General features: G+C 38.6%; 1 protein-coding gene across 2 annotated transcripts in view; it reads left to right on the top strand.

Annotated features, from left to right (window-relative positions):
- SYNPO2 (synaptopodin 2) overlaps nucleotides 1-19,787 on the top strand; it is a 91,733-nt gene that overhangs the window by 57,733 nt on the left and 14,213 nt on the right. The window contains exons 2-4 of one of the 2 annotated variants that reach the window (XM_032186354.1): nucleotides 1,401-1,552; nucleotides 5,914-6,707; nucleotides 9,909-12,091. In XM_032186354.1, the coding sequence (XP_032042245.1) occupies nucleotides 1,401-1,552; nucleotides 5,914-6,707; nucleotides 9,909-12,091 (3,129 nt within the window). The remainder of the gene's footprint in view (nucleotides 1-1,400; nucleotides 1,553-5,913; nucleotides 6,708-9,908; nucleotides 12,092-19,787) is intronic. The other variant, XM_032186355.1, reaches the window with a different exon arrangement.

Here is a 19,787-nt window from a genome sequence, read left to right as displayed (position 1 = left end):
ATATTTGTAAATGTTAACTCCCCTGCAAGGTAGTAACCAGCTTCTGTATGCACCGGCCATCTGTTTCTTCACTGCTCAAAAAGCCATAATATGACATACAGGTATGCATAAATCGAAACAACAAAGATCTGTGGCCCCACCACAGAAAAATATGTTCAATCTCACTCTTCATTCTACACATTATTCTGACTTCAAGAAACTTCAAAATAGCCTCCAGAAATGACTCCTAGACCCTAGCCTATCAGCATATTGGGGATAATTCCATAGGTCTCTGGGACTACTAGTTGCTCAGGACCAGTATATATCAGAAGTAACTCTCCTAGAGTCAGTGGGGACTGACTGCTGTTGTGAGTGTGATAGAGCTATGCTACTTCTATAAAATTTTCAAGAAAGTACTCTGAAGATTTTATTAATCATTGTAACACATTGGATGATGTACTGACCTATCAATTGAGTATCGTCTAAGGCCAAAGTACTCACACAAACAGATAAAAGATACAGAGAAATGAACCCAAGGACAACCCTTTTATGTGTATGTGTCATTCTAAAATACTCCTGCAAGTATCCTGGTTAATAATAATGTACTGTTTGCCAAATATGTATTTTAAAAATAGCAGTCTACTGTATGGCATACCTTGAGTGGTGTTAAAGCTGTCTAGGCTTTGTTATACACAAACTATGATAAGTTATAACATGCTGCCAATGGAAAAAGGAGTGAAACAGCAAAAACCAAGCTGCACAGATTATTGAATGAGTACTTAATGGGGAAGACTGAACCCTAACAGTCGTGTCTTAATTTTTAATAAATCAAGGAACTTATTCAGATCACTAAACATGGATTTAGGACTTCAGTGATTCAGAAGTTTATAATTTGGCAACTAAACCTATGGCTGGGCACCTAAGGAAAAGTGTCCAGTATATCAGAAATCCGCACATGTACAGCCCTAATAGCATGCAGGTGTTGATATTCTGCCTAGAGTAGCCTGATGTTATACATTCTTCTTTTGAAACCTTATCCTGGATTTCAGCTCTTGTAGTCTTCTATTTTGAAGTTACTGAGATTTTTTTGCTTTTCTGCTAGACTCTGATTGATTGGTGTCCCAAACCCAAACTTCCATGTCTCCCTTTTCTCCAAAAAAAAAAAAAAAGTCCATCCTTCTTGACATCAAACTCACAAGCTCAATAAAGCAGAAGTTTTTGTATTTGTTATTACTGGCCAGAGCAGTATTAACTTCAAATGGGACAAGTTATTGCTTTGTGTTACCAGAAATTTGTATTTGATCAGTAACACTGATCTTTTTCATTTCGTACCGATAAAATTAAGTTGGGGACATAATTGCTGCTGTTTTCAAATAAACACTAATTGTGCAATTTGGAATTTTGTTTTTGACTTGTTGTAGGTTCGCAGCAAAAGCAAAGCAGCTAAAGCTGGCCTTTGTGAGGGGGATGAGGTGGTGTCTATCAATGGCAAACCCTGTGGAGACTTAACCTATGCTGAAGTTATCGTTCTGATGGAAAGCTTGACTGACGTCCTGCAGATGCTTATCAAGAGGTACAGGAATGCTCAGAATGCTTTGGTGCGATTCTGTTTGGTGAACCATGTGGAAAATGCTGGTGCTGAATGCACTCATTTTGCAGACTTCTACTGTGAGCTTCTGATAGCATTCTTATTTGTGTCTGTAAATCTGTTGGTATGGAAAAGCGAGGGAAGACAGAGTATTTTATCTGAAGGAATTAAGTATATAATTCAAACAGCACAGTTCAGGCACAGAATTAAGAATCCAGTCTCCAAATATAACAATTTTATTTCTTATTAACCGTCCTTGCTTCTTACAAGGTGTCCACTACTGTATCTGCATACTGCAGAGTCTTGAGTTCAATATTCTCTCCACCCCTTTGAAGTAGTGAAGTGTTGTTATTCCCCATAGATAGGGAAGTGAGGCTTACAAAAAGCAAAGGCTGTACAGATGGAGAAAGTGTGTTACATAGATATGCCTTGATGATGACATAGCAAATGGTCGTCTTGGGCGGCAAAATGTGTGAGTAGTCAGGAGGGTGAGAGGGTCTGGAAATCATGAATTCTATTTTTGTAACCGTTATCGCTTCACTAGATGAGGTGGGGCAAGACACTTACAGCTCTCTGGATCTCAGCTTCTCCATTTATAAATTGGTGATAGTGAATTTTACTTTTTTTTTTTTTTTTTGAGCTTCTTAGAGTAGAGAACCTTCATGTGAATTTATGAGCAAGCAAGCATTACTGCTCACTGAATATTGGTCTACTCCTAGGGGGTTCTGTAATGGTCATCAGTTTAACATATGATGTCCTGAGTTGGGAACCACCAACAGTGAGCACATTCTTCCCAAACTTTGTGCATTCAGATAATATGAAGTCTGAACTGCCTTCAGCGTGTGCTAAAAGAGGAAGAAAAGACCTTAGACTTTCCCATTCCTTGTAAGGAATTATGGCTCCCTGCTGAACTGCTGCAGTTCCCTGTATCTGTTCTCACACATGCAGAAGGAGGAGGACAGACAGGGCCAGGATTCATCACAACAGCTAACAGAGCAGTGTCACTGGAAAGGCTGAAAGGACTCTGCTGAAAAAAGGCGCTTGCCTGTCATTGCCAGAAATGTCGAAAAAAGCAAGTGACATTCCTCTGTGTTTTCTGCAACCTGTGTAAGGGGAACTTTTCCTAGTGTCTCAGAGTTTGAAGTCACAATCTGCCTTCAAAACAAAATGCTCTGAAAGAATACCCATTTTGTTTATAACAGACATTTTGCATGGCCTGTGTGCATCTTGTTTTAAGCTAAGCAGTGGATCAATGTGATGAGATCAGGGGAACAGTGATAGCTGAACATTACAGCTTACCTTCTACATAGTGCATACCTCTTGTTTCTGGTTCAGCAGTGTATCATCTGAATGCTCCTCATGTGATATCTACATTCCAATGTTTTTAATTCATAGCATGACAACTGGAAATGCACTTGTGAAAATTATATTTGTGGCTGACTGGCTGCCTGCTTTGCAGCCATACAAATAATTCCATATGCTTTGACTCCTAGTTTGCTGCTGCTCTTTAACTGACATTTCAGTTGGTATGAACCACATTATGCTCTAGCTGAAAGTGCCTGCACAACTTCTATTCACTCCACTGCTTCTGCTTGAATGTATGGTGAACAGTGATATGTGTTCTGAAAATCAGACTCAAACCAGAGTGTTTATAACCTGTAATTCAGCATTTCATGGAATGAAACTGTGTTTCTGATAAATTTTAAGAAAATTGCTGTTGCTCAACAGTTGACCTGCCCTGAAAGTGACTAAAATGTTCTAAAGGTATTAACTACAAGAATCTGTGAATTTCTTCTCATCAGCTCATCACCCCCAACTCCCAGTACCTCCTGTCAGTATCTTCCCTGGCAGGGAGAATGAACGGAAATGCTTCTCCTCCCTTGTCACACTCTTTATGGGTAATAGCCCATCAACACCACCACCAGAAGGATTTTTCAGGAAGTGTCTTATCACACTCTTAGAGAACAATGAGAAGCAAGTCATTCCTTTCCTGAGTAGCCATCTCATGAAAAGGCTAGAAATCATAAGGAAGGAATAATGCCTAATTAAAGTGGTATTCCAATGGTAATCTTTGCATCCAAACTTATTTCGCTAGTATGGAAGAGTATTTCTTCTTGGAAGGCTTTTGACCGTTCCTGAACTATTTACACAAAGGATGAGACTTTCAAAAGCATTTATTGTTGACCTAATTTGGCTCTTACTGAACTCACTGGTAGAAAAATTAGATTTTAAAGTAGTTTTTGAAATGCTACTGGGGCTTTGATGTCTAGAAATGTTTTCCTGATCTCCTGTAAACCACAGTCAGTTCCTGACCAGCAATGCCCACAAAATCTTTGGTTTTCAGGATCAGAGGAAAGAGACATCCTGCAGGGCAAGCACCCTCCAGATGCCATGTGGGGAAGCATATTACTGACCTTCCCAACAAATGATGAACAGATGTATCCAGGAAACATTGAGAGTGGGGACAGAAAAGCTAGCCTGCCCTTTTCACATCAGTGTTAGCAACTCCTGGGCTACTGCTGAGTCTAGAAACAAAATTTCTAGGGGTAGGCAGGGAGTGTGCTCAATGCATACCAAAATGAAATGCACCATGTAGGGAGTAAAACATGACTCTGAGACAAACCCTGCTGTGCTGACTCCATGAGTTCTGCTTCCTTCCTGGAATTATACCAGGGATGTTGTTCCTGCAGAGAGCTGGAAAGACCTGAAACAAAAATAATAATTTGACAAAACAGAATCATAAATAACAAAAAAGAGATCTGACCATGTATTCTGCTTCTTGACACATGGATACACATTTATGTCTATATAGAGTAGAAATATATCCATAAGTAGCAAAGGCCTTTTAAGGTGGAAATCTTTCTCTCTCATACATACACACAATCACTCAGCTACCAATAAAGGCTAACATTTAGCTGACCCACCCCCAGTCTCATATCCAACATGGAAATGTTTATGGATTTCTATAATTTATCTGTACTTAAGAGCAGTGCAACTGATCACCCAAATAGCATAATGTGATGGAATCCAGCAGCCCCCACAAGGAGCTCCCTAAATCAAAATCTGTCTGACCTTTATGTAGCTCCGTATGTGGTTTAATGGATGTTATACATTTTATGCTATTTGAGGCAGACACACACTACTACAAACAGTATGCCACATGGCTAGAAATGCAAGTGTTATTGAAGCTTCTTCAGTATACTGACAGATTTATTTCTTCTGTCGCTTCTTCCAGCCTTTCTTTGTAGGGGGTTCCAAAGTTTCAGAATAGTTGGGACCTGCTTTTGATTTCAGAAAACACTATAGTACTTAATGTGAATACTTTACTGAGGGTACCTACCTCTCCCCTCATTTGAAAAAGTGCTTTGCTACCTTCTAGTCTACAGAAAGCCTTAATAGCATGTTGCAGTCTTGTGCAGAAAAAGGTTTCTTCTTAAATTACTAAATAGTCAGTATGGTCACTACTTTTCAGAGTGCTGAAAGAGGAAGCTACACGAAGAGACATAAAAACAATGACACAGCCCAACTGGACCAGGGGAATGAATAGTTCAAAAAAGGGAGTTAGTGAGGTACGCAGTAGGCTTCAGGAAGTCAGTCATATTTGCCAATCAGAAATATGTTTTTTTTTCATAATTAGGAAATACTGTCTGGCTTCAGTAACCTGTCTCATCGGATCACCAGAACAGGCCCAGAATGTTTAAATTATTCTGTGATGTATATATGGATGGTGATTCTCACAGGAATTCTTTGAATGTGTATTTTAAGTATTCAATCCCCTCCCTCTCCTTTCCTCCCTCCCTCTTATCCTCATCCAGTTCTTATCTGTTCCTTAGAGAGTAAACTACTTGAGACAGCAACTGTGTGTGAGGAAGGTGCCTAAAGCAGTTGTGGTAGTAGCCACAGAACCAAAAAAAAAAAAAAAAAAAAAAAGCACAGTTCTGGTGTCATGCAAATTTTCTCATGCACATATGAAAGATGAAGAGGTATTGTCCTAGAAGTCTCAGTAGCATCACTATAACAGAAATGCGTCTGTGAAAGCAAACTGATGTTAGAAATGATATGATTCAATACTGCAGAAGGATGGTAGTAGGATCATATCCTACAGCAATAATGTAATTTCCCTCTTACCGAACTGTTAACTTGAAGAATTTTGGAATATACAAATATGTTTGAATTTAAGACCTCTACATACTGGGAAAATTCTTCTACTTAAATGGACCTGCTTGCAGGTACCACAATTAAGTTAGGGGAAAAATAGTATACAAAAGTTTCTTTTGTAACTGTACTTACAATTACTGTACTTACAGCAGCTTAATTTCTTGAATTACTTGTTTATGTATGTGCAGATCCTCCAGTGGAATAAATGAAGCTTTGAGTGCTGAAAGAGAAAATGGAAAGCATGATAACATAAAAAATGAGGACTATAGGGAGAGCGCTACACTGCAGATTAATACAGCCAAAGAAATACCCCATGGAGACTTATGCATCACAGAGATATACAGTGAGACTCACCAGGCAGCAGGAGAAAGCAACATACACTTTTCTGAAATGAAACAACAGACCACACAAAGCCACAGAATTGCTCCTAAAGTAATAGGCACCTCCAAAGTGCTTGTGACAGATGAGTCTGCTCTCAAAGGGAAGAGAGAAGAAAGAAGGCCAGGCACTATGGTTGAGTTGCAGTTGTCCCTCTCAAATGACAGTCACAAGAGCACCAATGCTCCTGCTGTGACTCTCCTAGGGGCAGAAAAACGCGCCCCTTCAGGGAAAGGACCCACTGTACAAGAAGATGGAACTAACCCCGTAATCGCAATTCCCCTGGGTGTGAAAGAGGGCAACATCCAGTGGTCAAGCAAAGTAGTCCAATTTTCTAGTGGCAAAGAGGTCAAGAGGATCCAAGGTGCAGCTCCATCTATCCCCAGGGTGGAGGTGATCCTAGACTGTTCAGACAGGGAGAAGGAAGCACCCAGGTCTCTAGCTGAAAGGGGGTGTGTTGATTCTCAAGTGGAAGGAGGGCAGTCAGAAGCACCTCCTTCCCTCCTCTCCTTTGCAATCTCACCAGAAGGCACAGAGCAGGGAGAAGACAACCAGCACTCGGAAAGGGATCACAGACCTCTCAAGCACAGGGCGAGGCACGCAAGTAAGTATATCCCATCTAATCATTCACACTGCCTAAGGGTATCTTTTGTAACTTGAAACATCTTTTCAGAATTCAGATCGCATTAGGAAAAAAAATGTTTAGACTTTTTTCTGCAGTTTTCTAACTTCCCTCTCTCTTTGTCTTCTAAACAGTGTTTGTATTCTTGCTTTATGTATTTTTTTCCAAGGTAATGCAAGGCTCCTGTTGATGAGCCAAGTGTATACCCATGTCTTAACTGTGCTGAATAATTTTGCTTGGTAGACTTCCACTTTGAAATTACCTCATGACTGTGTCCAACTAAATAGACTTATATCTCCAAAATAGGATGAATTCTGCTGGGCTTCTCATGTACGTTAAAAGGAAATCTGTAGAATATTAAAAAAAAAAAAAAAAAAAAGTTGCTGACACACATCTAAATGAATCCTGTGGATTTCTCCTTTTACAGCAAAAACTTTGTCGTCATTTCCATCATCTAAAATCAAAGCCATGCTTCTGCTCTTGATAATAAAAAGTTGATAATAAAAAAGGCTATTAGAAAAGCTTGATGTTGTCTGCAGAAGAGATTTTGACAGACACTAGCATATGTATAACTGTTACATGATCCTTTCAGTTTTGTCAGTCTTCTCTAGACTGTAAAGTGAACTATTTCTTCTGACTCCAAACCCAGAGGTCAACTCCAAAATCTGTCCAAGAAATTTACATGAAAGTACACTTGAAACTGAATCCAGTATCAGTTGAGTGTAGATATGTAAAAATCATTTATTATTTTATTAATTTGGGACCTTTCTATTGTTTTTGTTGTTTGTTTGTGTTTCCCAACAATGTTAAGAATCCTGTCCAGGGATTTAGTAACAGTATGGCAAAGCTGCTTGAATGCATGCAATGATATACTGTAGCAACAAGCTATTTTATATGCAGCGTTGGAATTAGCCTGCTAACCCATTGCTAATTCCTCTGTAAGCATATTTTTAGCATGATAACCATTTGTATCTTATTGGCAAGTGGATTAAGCAGTTACTTATGCCTAAGTGTCTGTATCGAATCCACATATTTTTGGCATATTAAATGGACCATATAAAAAGAGTGCACATACTTCACATTTTGGTTGTGTAGCTAGAACCAGCTGTGGGACTGTGCCTGTCTTTCTCAGTGAATTACTTGCACTGCTTTTCCAATGAGGCAAAAATATACAGAACAAACTACATATTACATGATATATTCTTCTTTCAAATCAGACATATTCTGCCTTTTTCCCATTTCAACTACGTCATTCTCAACTATTGCTAACCTAGTTGCAGACATTATGATTAGGAACCATCAATTTTACCCATAAAAATATTTGTTTTTATAATTATTTGTAAAATACAATCTACACATTAAAGCCTTCACAAGGTAATAGTCTGCATGCAGCAAATACCACACATATAAGATGTTTCTGTAAAATTAAAAGCTATAACACAACATCTAAGTTTAAACTACAGAAGAATATTTATTACAGGTGTTTTATCTCAGCAGAAATTTTATCTGTAAATAGTTATCAGATTATATTTATCTGATTAATATTTCTTCTGCCAATCTATTGATTAAATAATTACAGAGATGAGTTAGGAAAAGATACACTATTAATTAAAATTAAGAGTCTCAGTTTTTGCTTTCCACAAAACTGCAAGTATCTCCTGAATCCCCCTCCTAGCAAAACAGTCACTGCTGATGCAAGTAGCTTATTTGAAAGCATGGAACTTGCATGCTGAAGGGTGACCGTTTCTGTTTGCAGAGTCACTCTAATGCTACAGGCCATACTTTTGGAAAATGTCTCCAGCAACTATTGTAAGCATTTGGCTTGTCAAAGCAGTGAGCCAAGGATTTCGTGATTTGGCCCCCTTGAAATAAAATACTACAAATTGCTGGTACAGACACCGCGCTCTTTTCTCTTTTATAGGTTCTTGTGAGAACCATTGGTCTAGTCATGCTGTCATCTGGCATGATGGCAAAACTCCAAGTTTCTTTAATAGGAGAAGTATCAGGCTCCATCCTCTGACATAGCTAAAAGGATCATTAATAGAAAATACAGCACAGGGCTTTCTTTAACCAGTTTGCTTTATTTATGAGAGCAGAAGATATTAAATAATGTGCTGTTCTGTTTTCATATATCAGAGGCACACTTTTTCCTTTTGAATTTAACTGGAAGGGGACCATTGATTTAGGCAGGAACAACTTTAAATTATTTCTTTTTAAAAGGGAGAGTCATGCTGACATACAGTGCACCTATCAGCTTTACAACTGTGTATATTCTTGCTCCACATGACTTGATGAAAACCAATAGTTTATGCTTTAAGAAATACACATTACTGATGCATGGTAGTGAATACTCTTGACAAGTTAGATGCGTCTCCTCCAATCAGTTTTTAAATGTGTATTCATTCTTGCCACATTTTAAAAATAAATATTCTGGAGATGTTATATCCAACACAATTTTGGATTATGTTTCAGAGAAGTTAAGTTTGTTAAAGGACTGAAACCCGCTTTACATTTTTACAACTGTGTACTGTGGGGCCAAACTCCCACTGTCTTCCAGGGGGCTGAAAGTTAATGCTAATGGTTTCTTTGCATGACTCTGTGGATATATACTTGCTTTTAAATAGCCAATGCATATAAAGGTACCTACTTTTATCAATCATACACATTCTGAAAAGTAAAATAAACTCATAAATGGCAGAAGCTGCTACTGCTGTCAGACACAACACATAATTTCATTTTTTCTCAGATGTTAAGCAGACATGGGCCTGGCTGGCTGTGAATCTCTTTTGTAAGCCTAGAACTGTGGTAAAACACTTGAATTGAAGAAATAAGAAAATACTGTCCAGCTGTTCCTGCTGAGATGACTTACAGGAATAAAAGAAATTAGAAATGGACACACGTGATGTTCCTGTTGAAGCAAAGAAAGAGATGTAGCCTTTGAATTTGTATGGATGTGCCTCTAACTAAGGAATGCTGGGTGGGGAATTTATACCACAGTTGCTACTGTGGGCAAAGCTTCAGCATAACAATCTCTCCATGCACAAGAAAATAAATGTTTTAATACGGGGAAGAGGGACAGTAGGTAAATTTCACTATAGACAGATGCGTAACTATTTGCTAATATAATCCTTGCATTTTTGTGGGCTGCATGCAATTAAATGTGCACTTCGATTCTTTCCACAGGACTCCGGCGAAGTGAGAGCCTGTCAGAGAAGCAGGTCAAAGAAGCCAAATCTAAATGTAAAAGTATTGCATTGCTGCTGACAGCAGCTCCCAATCCCAATTCCAAGGGGGTGTTGATGTTCAAGAAGCGTCGTCAAAGGGCAAGGAAATATACTTTAGTGAGCTACGGTACTGGGGAGCTAGAACGTGACGAAGACGAGGGTGAAGAAGGTGAAGGTGAAGAGGGGGACAAAGAAAATACTTTTGAAGTGAGTTTGCTTGCAACGAGTGAGTCAGAAATAGATGAAGATTTCTTCTCTGACATTGACAACGACGGCAAGATTGTGACATTTGACTGGGACAGCAGTCTACCTGAGGTGGAAAAGAAGACAAAAAGTGGAGACGAGATGCAGACGCTTCCAGAGAGCACAGGTAAAGGGGCCCTCATGTTTGCCAAGAGACGGCAGAGAATGGATCAGATCACAGCTGAGCAAGAGGAGATGAAGGCACGCACAGTGCATGCAGAGGAGCAAAGGGAAGTCACCATGTCAGAGAACTTCCAGAAAGTAAGCTCTTCAGCCTACCAAACAAAAGAGGAAGAAATGTCAAGACAGCAGACCTGCATAAGCAAAAGTTACACAGACGTGAGCCAGAATCATGGTAAAATTGTACAACAAAATGGGTTTGGCTTAGCACCAGACACAAACCTCTCTTTTCAATCCTCTGATGCTCAAAAAGCAGCATCTTTGAATAGAACAGCTAAACCCTTCCCTTCTGGGGTTCAAAACCGAGCAGCGGCACCATTTTCACCCACAAGAAATGTCATTAGTCCTCTTTCAGATATACCAGCACCCCCACCCTACTGCTCTATTAGCCCACCGCCTGAGAATTTTTACAGACCTGTATCAGCTCCCGCAACAAGCAAAGCTGCGCCAACCGTGTGGTCACTAACAGAGCCAACTGAACGCATTGCATCCAGAGATGAAAGGATTGCTGTGCCAGCCAAAAGAACTGGGATATTGCAAGAGGCAAAGAGAAGAAGCACATCAAAACCTATGTTCTCTTTCAAAGAAGCACCCAAAGTAAATCCTAATCCTGCCCTGTTGTCCCTCGTACACAACACAGAAGGCAAAAAGGGTACTGGAACTGGTTTTGAGTCAGGACCTGAAGAAGACTACCTCAGTTTGGGAGCAGAAGCTTGCAATTTCATGCAGAGTCAAGCATCTAAACAAAAGACCCCTCCTCCTATTGCTCCAAAGCCTTCAGTCAAGGTTTCTCCTACTGCTGGTACCCCAGTTTCACCCGTTTGGTCACCTCCAGCTGCGGCTGCTAACAAGGCTCCTTCTTTCCCAGCTCCAGCATCACCTCAGGCAGCGTACCCTGCACCACTCAAATCCCCACAGTATCCTCATTCTCCTTCTGCCAATCCCCCAAATACTCTCAACCTAGCTGGTCCTTTCAAAGGGCCTCAGGCAACGCTAGCGAGTCCAAACCACACACCCAAGACACCAGTCACACCAAGTGCTGGAGAAACAAAGACACCCTTTGAGATGCCACCAGCTATGAGTGGAAAAGGAGCACAATTATTTGCCAGAAGGCACTCTCGAATGGAGAAGTATGTGGTCGATTCAGAGACTGTGCAAGCAAACATGGCACGAGCCTCATCTCCAACTCCATCTTTACCAGCTTCTTGGAAATATTCATCTAATGTCCGAGCACCTCCACCTGTAGCTTACAATCCCATCCACAGCCCATCTTATCCTCTTGCTGCTACCAAACCTTCCTCTAAGTCTGCTGCTGCTACCAAAAATACCAAAAGAAAACCCAAGAAAGGTCTCAATGCTTTGGATATTATGAAACATCAGCCTTATCAGCTTGATGCGTCTTTATTTACTTTTCAACCTCCAAGTACTAAGGAAGGCCTAGCTATTAAGCAGACGTCAAAGCTGCCTACTTCAAAGCAAGCTCTGTCTTTACGACCACCTGGTGCTAGCTCTCCTACTAACGCCCGGGCATCTTCAGTGTACTCCGTGCCAGCCTACAGCACACAGCCTTCATACCAGTCAAACGCCTCTACCCCAGTAAATGAGTCCTATTCATCTACAGGCTACTCGGCATTTTCTAAGCCGGAAACAACCACTTCCTCTTTGTTTACTGCTCCGAGGCCAAAATTTTCAGCAAAGAAAGTTGGCGTCACTGCACAGGTGTGGAAGCCATCAATTATTGAAGAGTAAACCTTACAGCTGAAACTTAGTGTCCACTTTGCTTGCCATGCATTAATTGTTTGCAGTGGTAACTGGGCACACAAAGAGTGCCAGTAGTATTCCTTAGCTTACTTAATAACTTCAGATGTATCACCTCAAATCTGGGTCCAAAATACTTGAACTTTTTTAAGGAATCAAAATAGATAAACAATTTTAGGATATTTAAGCATAATATCAGGTGCTTTATACACATAACATCCTGCAATAAATTCACACCATTGTGTTAAGTAAGCAGGACACTAGGTTTTTGCTTTAAGATGACTACAACACAAACAACAGTAAGCAGTATTCCTGGCATGTCAAACTAATAGAAAAGAGCTTTCTTTCTGCACCAATTGGAGCAGACCCCTGCACCAATTATGTCCTAATGACCTAAGGATTTGAGGACTTTTTTTTTTTTTTTTTCTAAAGTGCCTTATTAAATGATATTAATAGTAACATGTATTACTAACATACATAGTATAAAATAGGTAAAGTATTAGACTCTGACTGATCACTTACAGAATAGAGCTGGATAGACCTTTGGGTATGCACAGAGCCCCACTGAATTCAGTCAGAATCTGTCCTGGCTCAAAGGTCCTTCCACAAGAATCTGATTGATCAGTCAGGGGCTTAGTTTGTAAGTTATGTGGATCAGCTGTGATCCAAAATCATGAATTGCCTCTGTGATTTCACAGAGAATGTGCTATAAGAGATGCTAGAGTGTTCTGCAGAAGAATAATTTAAAGGAGGTGGAAAGACAGCTGGAAAAATCGCTAAGATTTCCCATTTTGGGGAAATCTGACATCCCAAGCGCAGACATATTTTGAGCTGAAGTTTGCGTTGAATCCAGCATTTAACATAGAAACTACTAAATTAAAAATATAGGTCAGAGAGGTGAGATGGGTTTTGCAGCTGCAATGTAATGCAATAGTTTCTTGTGAAAGCACAATGACTGAGAACTGAAGGGATACATATATTCAAGATTCTTACAACCAGAGTAGTGTATGCCACAAAAATCAGCACTTAACAGTAAATCATAAATAGTGCCATGTCTTCCTATTGGTCTGTCATACACATTTTTTTTAATTTCACTTTGGGATTTACAGTTCTTCTTCCCACTTTAAATCTTTTTACTCTGGTCTTATACTTTCCCCTTTTACTTCTTGTATTCAGTACAAAGGATTGAAATACTGCTACTGTAGAAAATTCTTAAAAGTCTGTAGTCTTGAAACCTACTGTATAATACTGCAATGAATACATCTTGCTGAAATCAAGGGCCTATATTTGAACAGTTTATCATGTTATTCTGTAAAGAGTCTTGTTTACATCAGTAGTGCTGGGTCTGAAACAAAACATTGTTTGACACAAGTAAGGCTATCAAAATCCATCCCATGTGCAACCTGATTAGAGATGTGCAATAAGATTAGAACATCACTCTGTGAGTAAAGGCAGCAGAATCTGTTGGCATATTTGTTTAAGTTATGATCCAGCAAGCTACAGGCCCAAATATGGATCTTTTATATCATAGTGGTGCACAAAGATTTAGTAGAACTATCTGTCTCAATGAAGAAAGCATTCTCCAGTATGAAAAAAAATCTTAGTTTGGTCCCATGAAGGTAACTCAAACAGCAGTTAAGTTTGAAAAAATAGTAATTTGGTTGGACATATAAAATGCAGATTGGAATCAACTCAACAAAAATCACTTTGAATTTTGGACCTCCAAAATCTCATTCTCTCCGTTAATATTTGGACTGGGATACTGACTGCATTAGAAGAAAATGACCATGTGATCCACCTCTCTCTTAAAATTCAGGACACGGATGGGAAATTTTGAAGAAAATAGTTTGGAAAACTCAACAAAGAATTACACTACATTTGCCTGGAAACAGAGTAGCAATATTTTAATCCTCTGGAGATCTCCCTTCAATCTGTTTTTCACTGTCAGTATCTATATTTTTCTTCTACCATTAAATTTGTCCCTTTCTTCTCTGCCTGTTTGTGTTTCTTTTCTTTGGTTTGGTTGTTGTTTTTTCCTGTTATGTTTTGCTTTGTTTCACTTATATATACAGTATATATACAGACTGACAGTATCTTTTTAGGGAAATCTGTTTTCTATGTAATTCTGTTAATATGAAATCTCCTTTCTCCTTCCATTTCCCCCCCTTCCCTTTCCCTTTTCACCCCTTCCCTTTCCCTTTTCACCCTTTCTCCTTCCCCTTCCCTTCCCTTCCCTTCCCTTCCCTTCCCTTCCCTTCCCTTCCCTTCCCTTCCCTTCCCTTCCCTTCCCTTCCCTTCCCTTCCCTTCCCTTCCCTTCCCTTCCCTTCCCTTCCCTTCCCTTCCCTTTTCTCCCTTCCTTCCTTCCTTGGAATAAAGATACCCTGCCAAAGATAAGAGTTGTGCTACTAGAGATATACATAGAAATGTAATCCCTTTCAGACAGCCTCATGTTGCCTTACATGTGTTTGCCTAGAGTCTCCTCTTGTAAAAGACACCTGCAAATTATAATCACACTTCTGTACTTGTTCACCTTACCACCTCAAGAATATTTCCCTAGTGTGGAAGTTTTTAGCAGTTTTGTACTTTCACACAAGTGTTGAGGTTGATGCACATGGCTACTAACAAGATACATCTTGTTAACACAAAGATAAAATGTATGCCTTACCTGGCGTGGTGACCAGGTTCTATCACACTCAGGTCAGTAACTTTTTGGAGGTTGTCACCATCTCCTGTATGAAATGTGTGGATTACTGAAATCTAATGTGTATGTGCCTACATGCCACTTTCCATGTAAGAAATAATACGCATTATTATCCTAATTATCAACTTGAAAATCATTTAGCTATTTCTTTCATTAACAGCACAAACCACAATTTTACTTAGAATGTTGTCTAAACAATATTCATGCTGACAACTATAAACATAAAGCCAGCTTCTGTAATCGCAGTATAGAATGAAGCTATTAGCTATTATCTTCTCTTTACCTTGTCCAGAAGAAAAGGAAATTATGTTAAAAATTTTGGATCTTGATCAGATTTGGATTTTTTGCTGTTACTCAAATACAGGTGTTTGTATGGCCTATAGCAATGACAGAAGGGCTTTTTAAGGCATCAGTATGAGTTAAAAGCAAAAGCCCTAGTGACAGTAGTTCTCTTAATTCAACCAAGATCTTTTGAAAATCCCATTCAAAGACCAAGTCTGAATTCAATACCCTATATATACACCATTCTACATGCATAGTGCTTGGATCCAACTTGCCTTCAAGATTTTTACAAATCAGGTAAGTCTGTAATTCTTATTAATATTTCAGAAGACTGGCCTACTTAAATTAACAGTTTTATCCAAGGTGTAATCTCTCATGAAGCAGATATTTATAGGAAAGTTAAGCTGTTCACTGCCTTGAGTCCTAATTAAAAGGTAAAAATGACATTAAGCGTAGATGAAATGGCAAGAAAACTGACTGTTTGCACAGAGAGAAGCCATCTGAAATTTCTCTATGAGAGAAAAATGAACCTTTATATTTTTTTTTCCAAAAAGTTTTTAGAAATTATAATATAATACGACAAAGCTCCAAAATACAATTGTTGTTCTTACTCTGTACGCATATATACCATAGAATTTTAGGCCACCCCCAATAACAATACTTCTAATATCTTCACATTAAAGGATCTATTTGTTCTTTATGTTGCATTTATCAGATTTGATTATAGCCCATACTAAAGCCCATACACTGCACAACTTAGATCTCACATTCAAGACAGCTTTTCCATAATTCAGTTATAAACTGCTCTTTATAAAACCTGAATTTAAAAGTTTTGTCTTGGGAGAGGCATAGCTTTTAAATAAGAAGTTTTTTTTTTTTTTGTAGCAAAAATAAGAAACAACATTTATTTATTGAAAAAAAAAAAAAAAAACACAACTGCTTAGCTTCTCTCCCTTTCTCCAGGGAAACTACTCTTACCAAGTTCCTGATTGGCAAAAGATAACATATTTTGAAACAAACAGAAAGATATTTCAAATATTATTTTCTGTAGAAACATTTACAGAGTAAACAATACCATCTCTTAAAAGTATGTCTCATCCTTTTGCTTTCTGCTCTCTTATGGAAGAAATAATGTTGTCAGTGTCCTAGGACGTGACAATATCCAGTGACAATAAGCCACTTGATTCCAAAAGCACCTGGCTGATGGACTGGGACTTTATAATACACTCACAGCAAGGTGTGCAGTAGGGAACGCTCATTTCTCTCCTAGATGCACAGACAATTCACTGAGATTAAGCCAATGCCATTAAAATATCAGCCACCAAAAAGTTTCAGTTCATTTTTTATCCAAAGTCTTCCTGCACTGACCCAAAATATACCTAACTTTATCTGAGACAGAATCAAAACATAAAATCAGCCCTAAAAGTGTTGTGACCCATTTTGCTGTCACCACAGCAATCATGCATCAATGAGTTTTCCTTTTGGCAGAGTGCTGTTACTATTCATCCTAAAATGAATGTCTAGAATTCATGCAAATTCGTATTTGAAGTAAATGGATACTATGAGGTTGAGGTATCACCAGGCTCCAGCAATTAGGAAGTGAGAGGCTGGCACATGGTTCATATAGGAAAGTTACTGCTAAGTGGCAGAGCAGCAATTTTGAGAGAAAAAACTGCTAGGGTTAGAAGGAGCCAAGCAATGGGGAGAAAACTCCAGAGCAGAGACTGCAAAGGATAAAATATCTGTCACGGGTTTACATGTATGAAATACTGAAGGTACAAGAGAAGAAAACAATCAGAAAGAAGGGCTTAATTATTTTGCACTGACAACTTCAAGCTTTTTGTTGAAATTTGCTAGATTGTTCTTGGATGACAGAGTGCTCATATCACTGGGCATGATTTTTTTCAACTACTTACAAAAAGATATTGCGTAAAAATGGAAATGCTAATGGCCAGGAAAAAGAGAAAAGAGAGGTTTAAAAAAAAGAGAAAAAAAAAAAAAGCCGACCCTGTCAATAGACATTTGCTCTGAGAGGCAAAAGATATACAAACATATTATCCCAGATAGCTCCTATACATGACAGTTTTTGAAAGTGCTGAAGTGAACTCCGATGTAAGATAGCAGAGAGAAATGCCCATCAGCGGTGGGATGCAAATGTAAAGAGAACTGGATACCAGATGAGGTGATCTGGGAGGAGCACTGCTTACCATGTAGCCGGGCCAACACCCCAACACAAGACCAGCTTTTCCAGCACGTCCCGTTGCTCCAGCCTTTCTGTGGGAATCCTCTGTACACCACGAGGTAGGGAAATACCAGTGAAACAACACCACTCTTTGCAACTAACAATTTGCAAAATCTTTCTCCTCTCTTTTTCCAGGATCCTTATCCAGATTTCCTAGCTTTCAGAGCACAAAGCAAGTGGTTATAAAAAGATCTGCCTTGTCAATATATATATATATTTTTTTTTTAACCAACCATGATACAACTTTGCCTGAAGTTAAACGTCCAGGAGATTCCACTGATCGCTTTGTGAATTCGGCATGGCAAGTGCAAGCCTTAATTTCACAGCTTGGCATAATGTTATTTTTTAATGAATCTACTCAGCTTGAAAGAGAAATGTTATGCAAAGAAGAAACTTGATGACAAGATATTTAAAAAACTGTGGATTCAGAAGCTCTGAACTTACTGCTGGTAGATTTCTTGGGAAAACACGTGACCTGGTATTTACATGACACACTTGGTGCTACCTTTACAACTTCATAGTACCCATGACAATGACTGCTCTTATTTTATCCTAAACTTTACTTTTGCATGTAATTATAAAAGGGAAGGGTAATGTTTGGCAAGTGCTTTTCAGGTTGGATGCTTACTACAGGAAGCACTTTAGGTTTCTTATCAAATGATTAAAACAGTAATCCTGAAGCTTAGTGGTATGTGTTGGAAGGATCTTTACGGAGACAGATTCTCCTCTTCCTTTATAAACTGAGACTAACCACATAATGATATTTCCATGGTTTAAACAGAGGCTTCCTTAAGTAAGGCCAGCAAAAACTTTTTTATTTATTTTTTTATACCATGCTAATCAAGTCTCCCATTACTCTGTGGTTTTCAGAGGAAAAAAATCTATTCTTGTTTGTAATGATCTTGACAAAATGTTTTTAATTACAATGCATGTGAAATTTTCACAAAGTTACATGGAAGTATACTGTAACAGTAACTGTTCACTCTCTTAGGCTGAGGAAACGCCGCTATGAGAAAAATAACTTACCAAACCATGCTTACAGATGGACTAAGTAGATGAAGGCTTGTGTGCAGGGCAATCAATATATCAGCAGTGTTTTTAAGCAAGAATCCTTGATTATATTGTACGGTTTGAGACAGATATCTTAAAAACATAACTCTGACAACGGAAAGATATGTTGCTACAAAAGTAAACAGGCCATTTCTAATTAGGCATAAAGACTAAATTGTTGAACAGATGGAGCTCTACTCTTGATGTTTCCACATAAACCCAAAACAAGAGGCTTTGACTATTTTAAGAAATGCAGAGCATACAGAAGAAAAGAAGGAACATTATGGAAATAAAATACCCACCAAAACACCGTAACACATATTGGGTTACAAAGGCTGCCAGGGAGCACCACTCTCATTCATTTTACTATGAGCTTTACTTGTTTTCAAAGCCAAGAATTCAGTATACTTATATCAGAATCAATGGTTTCTGTACAGAAACAACCTATAGACAAATATTTTCAAATTTTAAAGAAAGTTCTTGCGAAAATATACTTTTTTTTTTTTTTTTCCAATTGAGAAAAACATCAATAACTGCCACTGATTTTTTCTTTGATCTGTGAGAATGCTACTTCTCACAGTCTCACTGTGCAGGTTGTTGTTGGTATATGGCTTTACTACTGGGAGCAAAACTAAAGGATGGGCATCTAGGTACACTTAGATTTCTTCCTGGAATTTTGGTAATTTTCCCTCATCAGGTCTATAGCTTAAAAGTGGAGCTTAAGCAGCCCTAAATAGTTGAAGACGTGGTGACAAGAAAACCTCAGTATCTGTCTGCAGTTTTGTTTTCTTTGGTTAAATAACCACATTTAGATATATATGGGTATTTCTGCCAGTCCTAGCTTTGCTACCTAAGAATCTTCTGTGAACTGAAAAGTGGGCTGTGAATTTCTTCAGAAAACACTGGCACATAATTTCTTTCTTCTTCTTTGGCGGATATCAGAAAGTGCAGAAGTATGACAAATGAGATTTTTTATTTATTTATTTTTTTTCATGATGGCTTTCCATTAAAAATTCAAATGATTCCACAAAATAGAAGGAGCAACATGACTTGTTATGTTGATATACATCTGCAGTTGTGCTGTACTCTGCTGCACAGCTGTAAGCATTTCAGATATATTTCCTCATCCTAAGATTACTTTCAGAGTGATGGTTTGTAGGGAAACTAGACCAACCTGGTCCTGCTAAAGGAAAGCTACCAAAGCCAGGGCCTGACCCTTATGTATATACAATTATTAAAAAACACAATCTTAAACACTACTGTTTAGATTGCAAAATGAGGCACTTGAAACGAATGTGTCACCTAATTTCAGCCCTCTCAAGCATTTGTGTGACAAAACCACCTGTAATCACATCATCACTTGCTTATTTATTTTTTTCCC

This window comes from Aythya fuligula, chromosome 4 (genome assembly GCF_009819795.1).
Source record: "Aythya fuligula isolate bAytFul2 chromosome 4, bAytFul2.pri, whole genome shotgun sequence".
Lineage (NCBI taxonomy): Eukaryota > Metazoa > Chordata > Aves > Anseriformes > Anatidae > Aythya > Aythya fuligula.
Note: the sequence above shows the minus strand (reverse complement) of the source record. Positions and strands in the feature narration are given on the sequence as shown.